Here is a 16,776-nt window from a genome sequence, read left to right as displayed (position 1 = left end):
CTGCCCCCCTGGGAGCAGATCAGGGTCCACTGCCCCCATCCACCCCCCAGGGGGGGGGGGCAGAAAGACTGTGGCATTGGGGGGGGGGGGGGGGATGTGGGCATTGGCCTGACCTCACCCCTGAATTGAAAAAAAAAATCCTGAGGCCTAGCGGGCTTTCGCCTCCCCCCCCAATCCGGGGCAAAAAAATCTCTGGTTTCTGGTGGGCTTTCTGCCCACGGGGGGGCAGATTGGTGGCTACTGCCCCCATCTGCCCGGGGGGGGGAGGGCAGAAAGACTGACATTTCTCCCTTTTTGGGCAGTCCCCACCCAAACGTTAATAAAAAAAAACTCCCTTGTGTCTAGTGGGCTTTCTGCCTTGGGGGGGGGGGGCAGATTGGGGGCCACTGCCCCCAGAAAGACTTGTGCCCAAAAGAAAATGGGGGAGCAAAGGCCCTTGCCCAAGGGGCCGCTCCCCCCTCCCTGGTGCTAGTGGGTGGATCCCTGTTTGGCGATCACCCTTCTGGGGTGATCCCCAAGCACGGATCCACTATGGAAGGGTACCATTAGAAAGGGGAGATTCTCCCCTTTCCGACGATACCTCTCCCATCTTTTTCTGTGCTCGGGGGACTGAGATTGCTCCACAAGCACCGAAACTGAAACTAAGTTTCAATTTCATTGCAATGACGATCGCGCGCAATCGTCATTTCAATGAAATACAAAAATTGGCCTGGGGAGGTTGGGGAAGCTCTTCTCCACCTCCCTAGGAAAAAAAAAAAAAAAAAAAAAGGGATATCGTCTGCAGCAGAGGGATTTCCCGAGCATGTACTCATGACGGAATTGTTCCATCATGAGCACACTAGAACTTGTGCTCATGACGGAACCATTCCGTCATGAGCACTGAAGGGGTTAAAGAGATTAATTTGTAGACGTTAGACTTGGGGGTCTCTAGTTGGCCCAGGTATGCACTTGTGACAAATAGGGACCCTCGCCTCTAGTCAGGGTAAAGGGGTACACTCTTAAAAAAAACCCTGCTCACCCCCTTCATAGCTTGGCACGAGCAGACAGGCTTATCTCAGAGGCAGTGTGTAAAGCATTTGTGAACACATACAGTAACCAAGTGACAACACTACAGATGGACACCACACAGGTTTTATATCAAAAATAAGTATGCTTTATATAGATTTACCACAAGACCATTAAATGATAAAAATACACAATACTGTTACTTTAGATGGTAGAGTTTTGCTTAGTTCTCTTTAGTTCTTTAATGCGACACTAAGTCAATGTACCTTTTTTGATGCGACACGCAGGGCAATGAAAGTGTTGCAATGATATTGATGCGTTGAAGATTTTGATGCAAAGAAATAAAGACGTGAAGATCTTCCAGATGCGGCACGCTTCTCCGATGTTGCGAGAAGACTCGATTCGATGCATCAGCTGCACAGCCCAATTCAGGTCCCAGGTGCAACTCCTCCCACCCATCTAGATGCGGATCTCTCTATTCACCACTGGGACACCTCACCCTGTCTCCTGGAATTCCCCAGTCCTGTCACTCAAACTCCAGACTGGGAATACACAGCCTAGCAGAGGCAGGTTTGAATGGGTAGACAAGAAAATGACTACTTTCTAAAAGTGGCATTTTCAAACACAATGTTAAAACCAACTTCACTAAAAGATGTATTTTATCATTCTGAGTTCAGGCATACTAAATTCGAATTTCTACCATGTTCCCTGAGTCAGTTAGGATTATAAAATGTAATAACCAAACTGCCCATTCTGGCCTATGGAGAACAGGTAGCCTTGCAATAGTGAAAAACGAAAATGGCTGTAATTCACTATTAGAACATGCCACACACACACACACACACACACCAGGGCATGTCCTACTTTATCCTTACAATGCACCCTGCCCTTGGGCCTACCATAGGGGTGTCTGATATGAAGAAAGGGGAAGGTTTAGGGACTGGCAAGTGGGTGCACTTGCCCAGTCAGCATGACAGTACCAGACTGCATGCAGGCTCTGCAATGGCAGATCTTAGACACACTTTTATAGGCTGCTTCTGTGGGTGGCACAACCAGTGCCTCAAGCCCACCAGCAGCATTTGGATTTACAAGCCCTGGGCACTCCTGGTGCACTGTACTAGGGTCTGACAGGTAAACCAAACCAACCACTCATGGAATCACAAATCATCAATTTACAAAAGGGAGCACCTGCACTGCGGCACTGGACAGTAGTGGCACAGTGCCCCGAGCAATTAACACCAGCAAAGACACATGAGGCAACAGCGAAAAATGGAAGGGAGACCCATGCCAGGTCTAACAGTGGAAAACTAGTTGGCATTATGGTTTTAAAATGTATCGCTGTAGTGTGAGCCTCGTAGAACGCCTGATGCGCATGCTGAGGATTCCTGAGCATTCAGTACAGCAGCGCGTGCAGTACGGTGAATTTCCAATATAAATCAAGGTGGAATGAAGTACAGCACTTTGCCAAACAAGCCCTAATTCCTGTGGAAAACGATGCTTGGTGATTTATCGGAGGCCATTTTACATTTTTGGGAAGGGTGTAACTGACCACTCCTTCCAACTGACATGCTTACAAGCACAGGCACTCATCAACATTCCATTACATCACACATGCACGCTTAACACCAGGAAACTGAGAAACTATGGGGATGCATTATAACAACATTAGGTTACAACACATCTCTTCCCTGTAGAAAAATAAAGAAAAATACAACCGGACACAAGATGGAAAATAAAACAATCAATGAGTCCTATACATTTATTCAACTCTATAAATTATTCAGACAGTTCCAATTAACACCTTCACACGCACACACAACACACGCGACTATAGAGCAGGCACGCAACGCCCATTGTGAACAAAGGGCTTCAGCCCCCTCCATCATGTATGTCAGCCCGGCTGAGACAGCTTCCCGGGCACACACACAGCCGCACCAGAGTACTTCAAAGGTCTTTAAAAGACCATTTACTTGCTAACGGGGCTTTGTTGCATTTTCACCCCTTCTTAGAGCCCTTGCATCTCCACTCTGACTATCACTGGAAGAGTCAGCCCAACCCCCCCGCAATTTTTAGTAGCCCTCCCCCCCACCTGAAATTTGGCTCTAGTTGCACCTCTGCTACAGAGTATGATACCCACAAATAATCTTACACGGAAGGATAGTTCCTCAACCCCTGAAGGAGGAAACAAAGATGGACTACCACTCAACATGGAAAGTTGCATATCCTTAACCACTGAGGAAGGATGGAGCAAGCACAGGAACCATCCTGCCATGTAAGTTTGTGTGGCTATCATACTCCGCAGCCACATATTTGTGGGTGTGAAGGATTGGTTATGGAGGGATTTGTATTACTGGTGAAGGTGTGCAGTGGGAGGTACGGTGATTTTATTTACCTGTCTTGATTTATGACTTGGATATTTATAATTTATAGGACTTATTGACTGCCCCCCTTACTTCCTGCTGTATTTTAATTTATTTTTCTAAGGGGAAGAGATATGATGTAATTGAATGTTGACGAGTACCTTGCCTGCAAGTGCTTCAGTTGGAGAGAGTGGGCTGAGCTGTGAGGATGCTGCTCCTGGTGGGGCATATACATATAACCTGTAACTAAAGGGAAATCTAAAATAAATCTTCATTGTGTGGCTTATATGAATCGGCTACTTCCATTACAACACAATCACATATGTCTCATGTCTCCTCTTCTCTTTCAGCGGTTGCCAAAGGCTTGGAAAGATCCAGACACAGCCCTACTTGTCCTATATCCCCGATGGCTCTAGAATGGCCGAACCAGTTCAGTTTCTGTTATATGTTCTAGTTTTAACATGATGCAAGCTTCAATATTCCCTAAAAGCAAGACCTTCATTTGAAAGGGAACAACACCTCACTCTCTTATCGCTTAATGTAGGATCCTGGCTCTGGAAGAATAATCTCATAGGAGACCATTTTGCAGGCAGGGGCTACAGCGCCCCAACCATGCGGCTTAGGGTTGTTTGCAGTGCTTAATTTGTAAAATATTAAGTGCCAGGGCTCTGGCCAGGAGGCCACTGCAGCTTGCACTACCCATCGCCCTTGTCATTGCTGCCAAAACAACTCTCTCTCTCGCATGTAAATATGACAGTTCAGATTATTTCAGGTCCCCAAAGCTAAAGGAATGGCTGGGGAGGCAGGTACTTAGCTAATATAATGTATATTCTATTCCTAAATATCCATTATTCTGCTCATCTCTAAATTAGATGAGCAGCGCCACCATGTGGTAGACTGTTCTATGTATGGTGTTGACAATTAGGTGCTGTGTCGAGCACCGAAAACCAATTAGGTGCTGGTGCTTAGCACCGGCTCAAATTAAGCACTGGTTGTTTGGCTAATGTCTTGGCTCTATCGTCGACGTCAAATGGGCCTTTGGGGTAATCCAGCACTTTCAGATGTGTTGGCCTAACAGACCACTGTATGGCCATTGTTTTGTTCCATTGGTTACTTATTTTGTCACATGTGCCGTTTTTGGCAACACCCAACCTGCTCGGCTACTCCACAGTCAGAATGTGGTGGTGCTGCATTAACATGGTGGTTGAGCCCAAGAAAGTGATCAGTCACAGCTGTGTCGATTTTGAGGGTAGTGAGGGCCATAACACTGGCGGCATCATCTTGAGAAATTACATTTAAAAGCCACAAATCATGACAGCTGCACCCAGAAACGAGTTCCTACACCCCTTAAAGATCATCCAAAAGATATGTCACAAAATTCTGAGCTACCAAAACTTGCGGATCAGGGACCCCAGTCTAGCACACCAGCCTAATCGGCTGTTTGTGGAGAATGCCCTGCAGAGAACATTTCAAAGAAGACCCCTTCCAAACCAGTTCTACAGTTGAGACCGTCGATCCACTTTTCATGTCTGCCAGTTGTCTATAAAGTGGTACCTTCTGCCCCACTTTGTTGCTCCAGTTCCAAATACTCTATGAACAAGGAAGGGAGTGCTTTACATCAAGTGAGTCACTCTAAACATCTACACCTTAACAAACATTTATCTTTCATGAAGTGTGATAACTTAGGTTTTATATTGAAATTGAATCGTAGCCACGCGCCACCTCCTTAAGAGTAAAACTTGACAATTCAACCCCAGCTACCACTGGACACTCAGGCAAACTAAGGTAGTCTTGGCTAATATTTACAAGCAACATTATCCAGGAACCTGGCACAGCAACAGAACTGGACACTGATACTGCCTGGTGCGGTCCACCAGAACCCGTTGATAGCCCTGACACTACAGCATTCCTAGACTTTTTTCTAGTGCCAAGACTTATGAGTCCCAGAGAGCAATTCATAAAGAAAACTGGGCTGGGGATGCAGCTTATGCTGGAGGGGGTGAGTTTGGAGCAGGCAAGCATCATACCTTAAGCAGTGGTCTTCAACCCCTAAGGTGGTGAAGCCCAGTGAGAGACTATATAGCAGCCTTACCAGTGTCCCATTAGCATAATCGGCTCTCAGGCTGTTGCCTACCGGTCTACCCAGGTCTTTAATTTCTCAACATCCACCAAACCTGGGTATAGTGGTTTACATAACAGTCTTAAAAGAACACCGACGTTCTCTTGTATAAACTATAGGTGAAATCAGCGAAGGCTGCGACGGATGGTAGGGAGCAGGCACCAAGAAGGAATCGCCACCTGGAAATATGATTCAGTGCCAGGTAAGGAGCAGCAACCAAAGACACACAAAAAAGGGGTGCAGAGAGAAAGAGTAGGAGGTAGATGGAGACTGGTTACAGGGAAAAAAAATGTAAGTAGACTGAAGCAGGAACATGAGAATGGAGAACTGAAATGGAGTGGAGATTTAGAAGAATAGGGATACAAAACGAAAACGTAAAGATTAGGGATTGAAGGATTTAATGATTGAAGATAGTTTGGAGGCAAGGATAAAAATTTTTTTAGAAGTTATGAATTGGGGCGGGAGGCAATGTTTGTGGAGAGAGTGCGGACTGGGTTAAATGGCTGGAGCAATGGTGGGAGTCAATGACTGATACACAGCAAGAGATAATGAGGTTCAGCACTGAATCCAGTAGAGTCAGGGATTGAAGAAACGTGCACAGGCCATAGATGGCAGAGCTGAGGGGGTTCAGCGTTAAGGCAAGCGAAGCAGGGAGCCAAAGACAAGGCATCATCCAGAGGGACAATAGACAAGGTGTGCATCAGGGACCGAAGAAATCAGGAAGGGAACAGATGTGATCAGTGGAACAGATGTGATCAGTGGAACTGACTGGTAGCGAGGGGGCTCCAGTGTTAAGGAGACTATGACGTAGTGGAAGAGGGTTGTTTGAGCAGGCAGTGAGTAGCGTCTCAAGTCGAGAGAGAGAGAGAGATCGAGATCGATCAGTGGTGGTTAATCCAGGAGTGTGTGTAAATCATGGATAGAGGTGTGTAAAGGTTCGAGATTGAAGCGGATAAGGCAGTCAGTTATTGGGGACGTCGAGTCAAGACACAGTCTGGGACAGGCACCGATGATAGGCCAGTGCGCGAGGGTTCAAGAACTCTGCAGATGGAGGCAGTGGCTGAGGCAATGCTGAAGAATTAAGAAGTGATACGTATGGTGGGCGACCTAAAATATAGAAACTGACACAATCGCTTCATGTCTTGATTTTGGCAATCAGGGATTGAGAAGGTGATGCCAGGGTGGGGGATAGTCAGGAATTAGTGTGTGTGTGGGGGGGGGGGCGAGACGAATTTAAGGGTGATCTATCGGCTACAGTGAGGGCAGTGTTTAGTTCCGCGTCCAGTTGTGCCTATGCGCAAGCACACTCTCCAGGGCGGCGTATAAAGGGGTACGTGTATAGGGGTGATAGGAGGCAAACTTTTTTCAACCACACAAAAAGAAGGCAGAGGAGTTAAATGAGACACTTACTGGTTATTGGGCTGTAGGAGCCTCCGCTTCTCGTCGCCCTGCATGCCGCGGCGTTGCCGGTTCCGCCCTGTAAACGGGTGCTTGTCCCGCCTCAACTTAATCTCCGTTCGGGTTTTGGCTCCGAAAATGTCCCGAGCTGACTCCGGGTCTAGACCTGGCCCTGACCCGCTTTGCTCCGGTTTCGCTCTGGTTCCCCGTCCCGCTCTGGCTTCTGTCCCGTTGTTGCTGTGGTCGCACTCGCAGAGCTGATAGTGCCCGAGCCCGGCGTGTGCAAAGGGGGAGGAGGGTGTCGGGGGGAAGGGGTGCAAAACTCTTGCACCGGCTGCAAAGTCCCCTCCTCCGCTTCAGCTGACCCTCCTCGAAGACCTCCGCTGGTCCACCCTCCCGCGACACTGACCCTCCCCTGCCCGTTGTCTCTCACTGACCCTAGTCACAGGAGCTCGCCCGCCTCCCTTACCCCACCTCATTTCTCCTCAGCCACACCCCTCAGTATCCCTCGATGCACCCGGCCCTCGTCACCATTCCCCGGAGTACACCTGGCCCTTCCCTTGACTGCTGAAGTTCATTCTAAAAACTCGTCTTGCACCTGTGCATCTCCGAGCATGATTGGACCCCACCAGTACTGCGCGTGCTGCAGTCGTGACTGTTCCACTCCTTGCGCCCTCTACCGAGGCTGTACCACTCCAACCAAACCCCGCCCTCAACTGTAATGTTTCGGACACCCAACCTGCAAACTTTATTCGCGTGTATCCTCCCTGCAACTTTACCAATAACCCCCCCCCCCCCCGCATCCATCTTTGAAGTCACCCTGAACATTCTCCCGTACCCCTCCCTCACCCCACTTGTATTCAGGCTGCAATTAGTATGGACTCTGCCAGCGCTCTCTTGTGCACCCCTACTGCATTAACCTCTGAAAACCCCCTCTCCCGCTGGTAAACATGATGCAGTGCTTTAAATGGTCCGGTACTGAGTACCGGTACTTTTTTATTGTGAGAGGGAGAGTACCTGCACTTCTCAAGAGTGGCATGATTCTTTTAACTGGAGAGTACTGGCACTTTTCAGGAAAAAAAGCAAGTACTCTGTTACAGGGTACCTGCACTTCTATTTTTCCATTTCAAGCACTGAACATGAGGACTCTTCCTGCGTCGCTTTGACTGTACCCTTCCTTAACACGCTCCTGCCCAAACCCCTTCTGCTGTTCCCCAGCCATTTACATACCACTTTTACACCCCCATACCCTTCACATACACTTAAACGTTCCAAGCCACGTCGTTACCCACACCTGCGCTCACTCATTAGGGTCAATACAGAGCATTTGCACATACCTTTGAACATTCTGAGCTGTCCTTTTACAAACTATTGTTTTCTGATATCCATTAGCTTGGTTAAGCTGAATTGAACCAAGACTACAATTCCCAGAATAGTCTATTGGGAGGGAGGGGGGGGGGGAGCAGACCACAGACCAAGAATTTGTGTGAAAAAGGCCGCTTTTATTGGAACAGGTGCACATGACAATTTAAAACCTTGGCAAAAGCCTTCCAAAACTAAACCTCACTAAATAAACCATATACCTAACCCCACAACCCCGCCCCTCCCCTAAATTTCTTCGAACCCGCCCGTACATTACAACATTTAAAACAATACCAAACATTACATTACTGTATAATCCCATATAAACCTCTAAATACAACCCTTCGTTAAACAAACTCCCTGCCTGCCCCTTTACAGCTATCAATCACCCAACCTGTGTAACCAAACTAAAAATAACCAACCTATCCTTTCCCTGTCGATAACCCAACTTAACAAATTAACAAAAACCCCCCGCACTGCACCTGCTCCAAGCGACAATTACATAACAAAAACCCCTGCACACCTGTCCCAGAAAAAACCACCACAGTAAAAACCGAAATTGAAGAAAAACAAATAAAATGGGTGAAAAAGAGATAAAAAGAATGAGAAATTTTGAGGGAGGGAGGGAGGGACAAAAACACCAACAGCTAAGCTCCCAGCCACCTACCAGTTACCTACCAAACCTAAAATGGTGTCTGGGAGCAGGAGCCCAACAGATTTATAATTGGGCTACTTTTGGGCTATAAATAAAATAGCCCAAAACGCAAAATGGCCGGAGCGAGGCCAGACCCCCCCACTAGTCCCTCCCAAACCGCCCGGGGGGGGGACCTCCCTGCGGTCGGCTGCCCCCCCAATCCCCCCTTTTGTTTTTAGGTCGAGCCTAGAACAGCGCATGAGCTGTTGCTCGACATTTAGTATACAGGTTTCCAAATGACTGCCAGACCTCGCTGGACTAACGCTTGCGTTCACGCGAGCAGCCGCCAATCACTGCTGCGCGTGCACCACTCGCGTGCTTAACACACAGCGCGTCCTGTCCTCGTGATCGCGATCACTTTTGCTTTGATCGCGATTACTTTCGCTTTCACGGCCGCGCGGCCGTTACTTTTACGGCCGCGCGGCCGTTACTTTTACGGCCGCGCGGCCAATGCTTGTTTATTTCTTTTAGAAAGTCTTCAATGTTAGATAGCGCTTGTTTTGTATTTCTTTTTAGAGGCTGTTGTCCTTGTTTTTCTTGCAGGGCTTGGCAACACTGTTGCTACATTTTAGTCCCTCCTCTACGTCTCTGACTTACGGGTTTATTAGTACAACTAGCAGCAGAGCTTGTACCAGAGTTTTCATGCTGAAGTGTACAGGATACTGAAAGGAGAGCGGTTCGTCAAGGGTCTCCGTGAATACACCAAGTAAGCGGGAACTAAATATTTTTAAATTGACATTGCTACCATGCCATGGGGATGTCTCTGGTGCTGCAATTGATTGAGTTTGTGTATAGGGGAGCAGGCAATCAATAGTGTAACCATACTGCACTGATTTTCATCTCCTTTCTATTATTGAGTACCCTGTTTTCCATTATTCAATCAATCAATCAATCAAGGCATTTATAGAGCGCGCTACTCACCCGGAGGGTCTCAAGGCGCTTGGGGGGGGGGGGTAAGGTGCCGCTACTGCTCGAACAGCCAGGTCTTGAGTTTCTTCCTGAAGGAGAGGTGGTCTTGGGTCAGGCGAAGGTCGGTCGGGAGGGTGTTCCAGGTCTTGGCGGCCAGGTAGGAGAAGGACCTTCCTCCTGTTATCGCTTTTCGGATGCGGGGGACGGCGGCGAAGGCGTGGTTGGTCGATCGAAGGTGGCGTTTGGGAGCGTAGAAGTTGAGGCGGTTGTTGAGGTAGCTCGGGCCTTGGTCGTGTAGGGCTTTGTGTGCGTGGGTGAGAAGACGGAAGGTGATTCTCTTGTTGACGGGGAGCCAGTGCAGGTCTCTCAGATGTCCGGAGATGTGGTTGCGTCGGGGGATGTCGAGGATGAGTCTGGCTGAGGCGTTCTGGATCCGCTGGAGTCTCTTCTGGAGCTTGGCGGTGGTTCCGGCGTAGAGGGCGTTGCCGTAGTCCAGTCGGCTGGTGACGAGGGCCTGGGTGACCGTCTTCCTAGTCTCGGTGGGGATCCACCGGAAGATCTTCCGTAGCATGCGCAGGATGTTAAAGCAGGACGCGGAGACGGCGTTGACTTGTCTGGTCATGGAGAGGGAGGAGTCCAGGATGAAGCCCAGGTTGCGTGCGTGGTCTGTCGGTTTGGGTGCGGTGCCCAGGGCGGGGGGCCACCATGAGTCGTCCCAGGCGGAGGGCGAGGAGCCCAGGATGAGGACTTCCGTCTTGTCTGAGTTCAGTTTCAGGCGGCTGGTCGTCATCCACTCGGCTACGTCTTTCATCCCTTCGTGGAGGTTGGTTCTGACGGCGGCTGGGTCGTTGGTCAGGGAGAGGATCAGCTGGGTGTCGTCGGCGTAGGAGATGATGTTGAGGTTGTGTTGGCGTGCGATGGCCGCAAGGGGGCTCATGTAGACGTTGAAGAGGGTGGGGCTGAGTGAGGAGCCCTAGGGAACGCCGCAGATGACTTCCGTGGCTGCAGATCTGAACGGTGGTAGGCGAACTCTCTGTGTCCTTCCAGCGAGGAAGGAGATGATCCATTCCAGTGCCTTCTCCTGGATTCCGATGTTGCTGAGGCGCTGCACTAGGGTGCGGTGGCAAACAGTGTCGAACGCCGCGGAGAGGTCTAGGAGGATGAGGGCCGCTGTCTCACCGTTGTCCAGCAGGGCTCGGATGTCATCGGTGGCAGCGATGAGGGCGGTCTCGGTGCTATGGTTGGCTCGGAAGCCAGACTGTGAGGGGTCGAGGGATCCATTTGTCTCGAGGAAGGCGGCCAGCTGCTTGTTGACGGTCTTCTCGATGACTTTGGCTGGGAACGGGAGGAGCGAGATGGGGCGGTAATTCTTGAGTTCGGTGGGGTCCGCTGTTGGTTTCTTTAGTAGTGCGCTGAGTTCGGCGTGTTTCCAGCTCTCAGGGAAGGTGGCGGTGTCGAAGGAGGTGTTGATGATGTCCCGCAGGTGGGGTGCGATGACAGCGTCGGCCTTGTTGAAGACGTGGTGGGGGCAGGGGTCGTTCGGAGATCCGGAGTGGATAGAGTTCATCGTGCAGATGGTGTCATCTGTGTTGATCTGGGTCCAGGCGCTGAGGGTGGTGGTGGGGGGCGTTGGTGCGGTCGTTGGGAGCGTTGTTTGTGGGCTGAAGCTGTTGTGTATGTCCGCGATCTTGTTGTGGAAGTAGGAGGCGAGGGAGTTGCAGAGGTCTTGCGACGGGGTGATGTCGTTGTTTCCGGCGTTGGGGTTGGAGAGCTCTTTCACGATGTTGAAAAGTTCCTTGCAGTTGTGTGCGTTGTTGTCCAGCCGGTCCTTGAATGCTGTTTTCTTGGTGGCGTGGATCAGTTAATTGACCTGTCACCCGCAGGGTGCATGCACCCCAGGGAGCGGCCCCAGCCCTGTGCATCATGTTATGCAATGTGACGAGGCTGCTTTCATAACTGCGCCTCTCTGACCCTTCGACTGCAAGTCGGAAGCACCAATAAATGTTATAGTGCAGAGCGTAGTTTCTAGGAAATATTTTCAAATGATGTGTTCCCTGTTGCTACTTTTAAAAGTAATGCTTACAATTGTGTTTTCCCCTTGCTACAATCCAGTCTTTTCGGGGGAAGTGCCTACATGTTGAACCAGCGTTACCGCAGCAAATGGATCTGATTATTGTACACGGGGCTCTTCATTGGCGAGTTTGCTCATGTGGGTGGGTGAGTGAATATCAGGATGATTCAGTGGTTGGATGAGTGAGTGAGTCCATCGATGAAGGAATACGTAACAGTGCAGAGATCATTACTTTGGGGGTGGATTCCACCTATTGACACTAAAATAAAACAAGCATTTGCAATGTTATGTTATGTTATGTTATAGGTTTGTTGAGCGCGACAGCTGCCCCAGCAACGGGGCGTCCCGGCGCTAAGAACCATAGCACAACCTACTGGGGGGGGGAGGGTAGGGAGAGTAGAGACTACCTGAGAGGGAAGAGGTGAGTTTTTATTGCTTTGCGAAAAGCGGACAGATTGTCAAGGCGGCGGATGTGGAGGGGCAGGGAATTTCATAATTTTGCTCCCAAAAGTCTGAAGGAGCGACCCCGATACGGCAGAGCTTCGTGCGGGGGACCACTACTAAGTGTTGGCCCATGGAGCGAAGATTGCGTTAGGGGGTGTAAGGTGTTAGCAGCGATCGAAGGAGTACGGGACCATCAGTTTTAAGGATTTTGAAAGCAATGGTAAGTGCCTTAAATTGAATACGGGCTTCCACCGGAAGCCAGTGGAGTCTTTGTAAGATGGCTCTAGCAGAGCACCTTCTGGGAAGGCCTACAATTGCCCTGGCCGCTGAATTCTGAATTCGCTGAAACCTGGTTGTTTCGGCTTTGTTAGCGCCTAATAATAGGACGCTCGCATAGTCCAACCGGGCAAGGATGGTGGATTGGACAATAAGCTGCCGTGTTTTGGAGTCAAAGAAGCCTAGAATGGGATTAAGGCTTCTCAGCAGCCCAATGCATGTGGCTGCTACTTTTTTAGTGTGAGTTTGGTAGTTCAGCGAGGAGTCTAGCCATACTCCTAGGTTTTTGACCAGAGATTTGGGAGGGGGGATGGGGCCCAATAAGGGGGGCCACCAGTGATCATTCCAACAACTGGTGCTCTTGCCCAGGAGTAGCACCTCGGTTTTCCCTGCATTCAGTTTTAGGCAGTTTGCAGTCATCCAGTTGGCGATTGCAGCCAACCCATCCCTAAATCTTGTAGTGGAGACCGAGGGCATATCAGTAAGGGTAATTACCAGCTGTGTGTCGTCGGCGTACGACACCAGCGTGAGATCCCATTCTTTGGCCACTGCCGCAAGGGGCTGCATATACAAATTAAAAAGGGATGGACTGAGGGCAGAGCCCTGCGGGACTCCTTGGCCGATCGCATGTGATTGGGAGATAAATGGGGGGGCTGACACGCGAAAGGATCTGCTCGTGAGGAACGATCGGAACCACTCGAGTGCCAGATCACTGGTCCCAATACTTTCCAGGCGACTCAGTAGGATATTATGGGAGACCGTGTCAAAGGCTGCGCTGAGATCGAGCAATATCAGCGCAGCACTCTGACCGGTGTCCATAATCCTTCGGAGGTGTTCAGTGGTGGACAGAAGGGCGGACTCCGTACTATGTCCAGGCCTAAACCCGTGTTGGGAGGGGTCCAAGATGTTATTTTTGGCCATATGGTCAGTGAGTACGGTGTTCGCATGGGCTTCTGCTAATTTGGAGGAGACGGGCCTGTAGTTCTCCGGCTTAGTGGGGTCTAGATTGGGTTTTTTAATAATGGGGGTGACACAGGCCTGTTTCCAACTTATGGGTACTGTGGCCGATGAAAAGGAGAGATTAAGGAGCGAGGCCAAGGAGGGAAGAAAGAAGTCCAGAGCTCCTAGAAAATGGGCTGGTCTCATGGGGTCTGAAGGGGCACCAGTTTTCACTTTCCTGCAGAATTTAGCTAGATCTTCAAGAGTGATAGCTGGCAGATAGGTGAGCCTGGGACCTTTAAATGAGAAATTGGGGGAGCTAGTGTGGTCAGAAGGGATATGTGAAAAGGTGTTGTAGATCTTCCTCACCTTTTCTGTAAAGAAAGTGGCGAGGTCCTCGCATTGCTGAGTGGAGGAAATACACGAGGCAAGGTTGCCACTGTTTTGTAGTTTTTGGACCAGTTTAAAAATTGTTTTCGTGGGGTTGGAGCTGGAGTCGATTTCCTTGGCATAGAAGGATGCGCGAACAGTGCGTATAGCTTTATGATATGACTTGAGTGTGGCCAAATAAAGAGCTTTGTCCTTGTCCCTATAGTCTTTCCTCCAATGACGTTCCGCTCTTTTGCATTCCTTTCTAAGAATTTTCAAGTTCTCGTTATACCATGGGTTAGAGGGGGTGCTCCGTCCTCTAGTCCATTTGGCAGGTATGATAGTGTCGAGTCCTTTGGTGACCCAATCCTGAAAGGCGGCATATGATGTGTTAATGTCATTTGTGATCTCAAAGTTGGGTTCTCCTAAACTGGCGGGAAAATCCATATTCTGGAGTTTATGCCAGGGCCGTTTAAGACAGGAGGCGGACAACGCCCTGTTAGATTGAATAGCGGCCGGTATCACAAATGTGACAAGGAAGTGGTCAGTCCACCCATGGGTTTAGGAGGATCTGCTCTGGCTTCCGGAATATTAGTGAAAACCGGATCGAGTAGGTGACCAGCAGAGTGAGTAGGGAGTTGTATCAGAGGGGTCAGCTGCAAGGCAGTCAGGTCCGCTAGGAGATTACTGATGGTTGGATCCGAGATGGAATCGAAATGGAGGTTTAAGTCCCCTAGGATCGTGAAATTAGCGGAGCGTGCAACCAGATCATGGGCTGTCTCTAGGAATTCCTCTGTGAATTTAGAGGTGGGCCCCGGGGGTCTATAGATAAAAAGGCCAGAGAAGGAAAAATGAGGGCTAGTGGTGATTTTAACACGTGCGCACTCGCAGCCCGTAATATCTTCCTTTACAAATGAACAAGTGTATGATGTTCTATAGATGGCGGCAATGCCGCCACCCCTAGAGTCTCTATTAATGGCGGACATAGAGAATCCATCTGGTAGCGTAAGATTCGGGATGCTAGTTAGTTCATCCTTGAGCCAGGTTTCACTCAAGAACAGTATGTCTGGGTTCTCGTCTGTCAATAACGTAAATACCTCAGAATGGTGCTTTACCAGGGACCTGACATTAAGCTGAGAGATTGTGAGCGAGGAGTGGTTCCTTCTGGTGGCTCTGTGTCGGGGCAGTCTTGGTTCAGATATAATTAAGTTACAGGAATTACACTGAAGAGCAGTCTGACCCATGTAGCCCTCTAGCTTGTGACAGCGTAGGCGTGGGTTAAGTGCTAGGAGATGATTTTTATCATAGCAGTGTGCCGTCCGAGTTTTCTGAGCACGGGGACTGGCGAGAGGCGATGACTTGGCGATGACGGGCGCAGACGGGCTTGTCTTAGGCGCGCCTTCGGCGCGCAGACGCCGCGCCCGCTGCGCCCGTCCGCTGCGCGTACGGTAAATCACATATTTTTATGGGAAGGGAGGAAAGGGGCGTGGCCTCCAAGTGGGCGTGGCCTATCTGCACGCCGGTAATGGCGCCGTGGTTGTTTGCGAGTCCGCTGACAGCGCAGGGGCAGCTGTGCGGTGTGCTTTTAGGACCAAGTCCTGTGAAGCCAGGTGAGTCAGTGCTTATAAAAACAACAGTTTATCCACAAGTGACACACAAATATATAAAAACAGATTAGTGGCAATCTCCCGGCTTTCCGCCTCAGGAGGTTAGTAGGTTCTGGCAGGCGACGCTAGTAATCAGCGTTATATACCTGCTCGGGAAGGGGGCGTGGCCTCCAAGTGGGCGTGGCCTATCTGCACGCCGGTAATGGCGCCGTGGTTGTTTGCGAGTCCGCTGACAGCGCAGGGGCAGCTGTGCGGTGTGCTTTTAGGACCAAGTCCTGTGAAGCCAGGTGAGTCAGTGCTTATAAAAACAACAGTTTATCCACAAGTGACACACAAATATATAAAAACAGATTAGTGGCAATCTCCCGGCTTTCCGCCTCAAGAGGTTAGTAGGTTCTGGCAGGCGAAGCTAGTAATCAGCGTTATATACCTGCTCGGGAAGGGGGCGTGGCCTCCAAGTGGGCGTGGCCTATCTGCACGCCGGTAATGGCGCCGTGGTTGTTTGCGAGTCCGCTGACAGCGCAGGGGCAGCTGTGCGGTGTGCTTTTAGGACCAAGTCCTGTGAAGCCAGGTGAGTCAGTGCTTATAAAAACAACAGTTTATCCACAAGTGACACACAAATATATAAAAACAGATTAGTGGCAATCTCCCGGCTTTCTGCCTCAGGAGGTTAGTAGGGTCTGGCAGGCGACGCTAGTAATCAGCGTTATATACCTGCTCGGGAAGGGGGGGTGGCCTCCAAGTGGGCGTGGCCTATCTGCACGCCGGTAATGGCGCCGTGGTTGTTTGCGAGTCCGCTGACAGCGCAGGGGCAGCTGTGCGGTGTGCTTTTAGGACCAAGTCCTGTGAAGCCAGGTGAGTCAGTGCTTATAAAAACAACAGTTTATCCACAAGTGACACACAAATATATAAAAACTGATTAGTGGCAATCTCCCGGCTTTCCGCCTCAGGAGGTTAGTAGGTTCTGGCAGGCAACGCTAGTAATCAGCGTTATATACCTGCTCGGGAAGGGGGCGTGGCCTCCAAGTGGGCGTGGCCTATCTGCACGCCGGTAATGGCGCCGTGGTTGTTTGCGAGTCCGCTGACAGCGCAGGGGCAGCTGTGCGGTGTGCTTTTAAGACCAAGTCCTGTGAAGCCAGGTGAGTCAGTGCTTATAAAAACAACAGTTTATCCACAAGTGACACACAAATATATAAAAACAGATTAGTGGCAATCTCCCGGCT

At 49.9% G+C, this 16,776-nt stretch overlaps 1 protein-coding gene across 1 annotated transcript in view; it reads right to left on the bottom strand.

Moving 5' to 3' along the window:
- The window catches only part of SLC30A2 (solute carrier family 30 member 2), a 162,243-nt gene extending 154,723 nt beyond the window's left edge, over positions 1-7,520 (bottom strand). Inside the window, exon 1 of the mRNA XM_085647785.1 lies at positions 6,895-7,520. Within this exon, the coding sequence (XP_085503911.1) occupies positions 6,895-6,938 (44 nt within the window). The 5' untranslated portion in view covers positions 6,939-7,520. The remainder of the gene's footprint in view (positions 1-6,894) is intronic.
- Between the last annotated feature and the right edge of the window lie 9,256 nt (positions 7,521-16,776).

The sequence above is a fragment of the Triturus cristatus genome, chromosome 3_2, assembly GCF_964204655.1.
Source record: "Triturus cristatus chromosome 3_2, aTriCri1.1, whole genome shotgun sequence".
Lineage (NCBI taxonomy): Eukaryota > Metazoa > Chordata > Amphibia > Caudata > Salamandridae > Triturus > Triturus cristatus.
The sequence above is the reverse complement of the archived record's forward strand: the minus strand, read 5'-3'. Positions and strand labels throughout refer to the sequence as shown.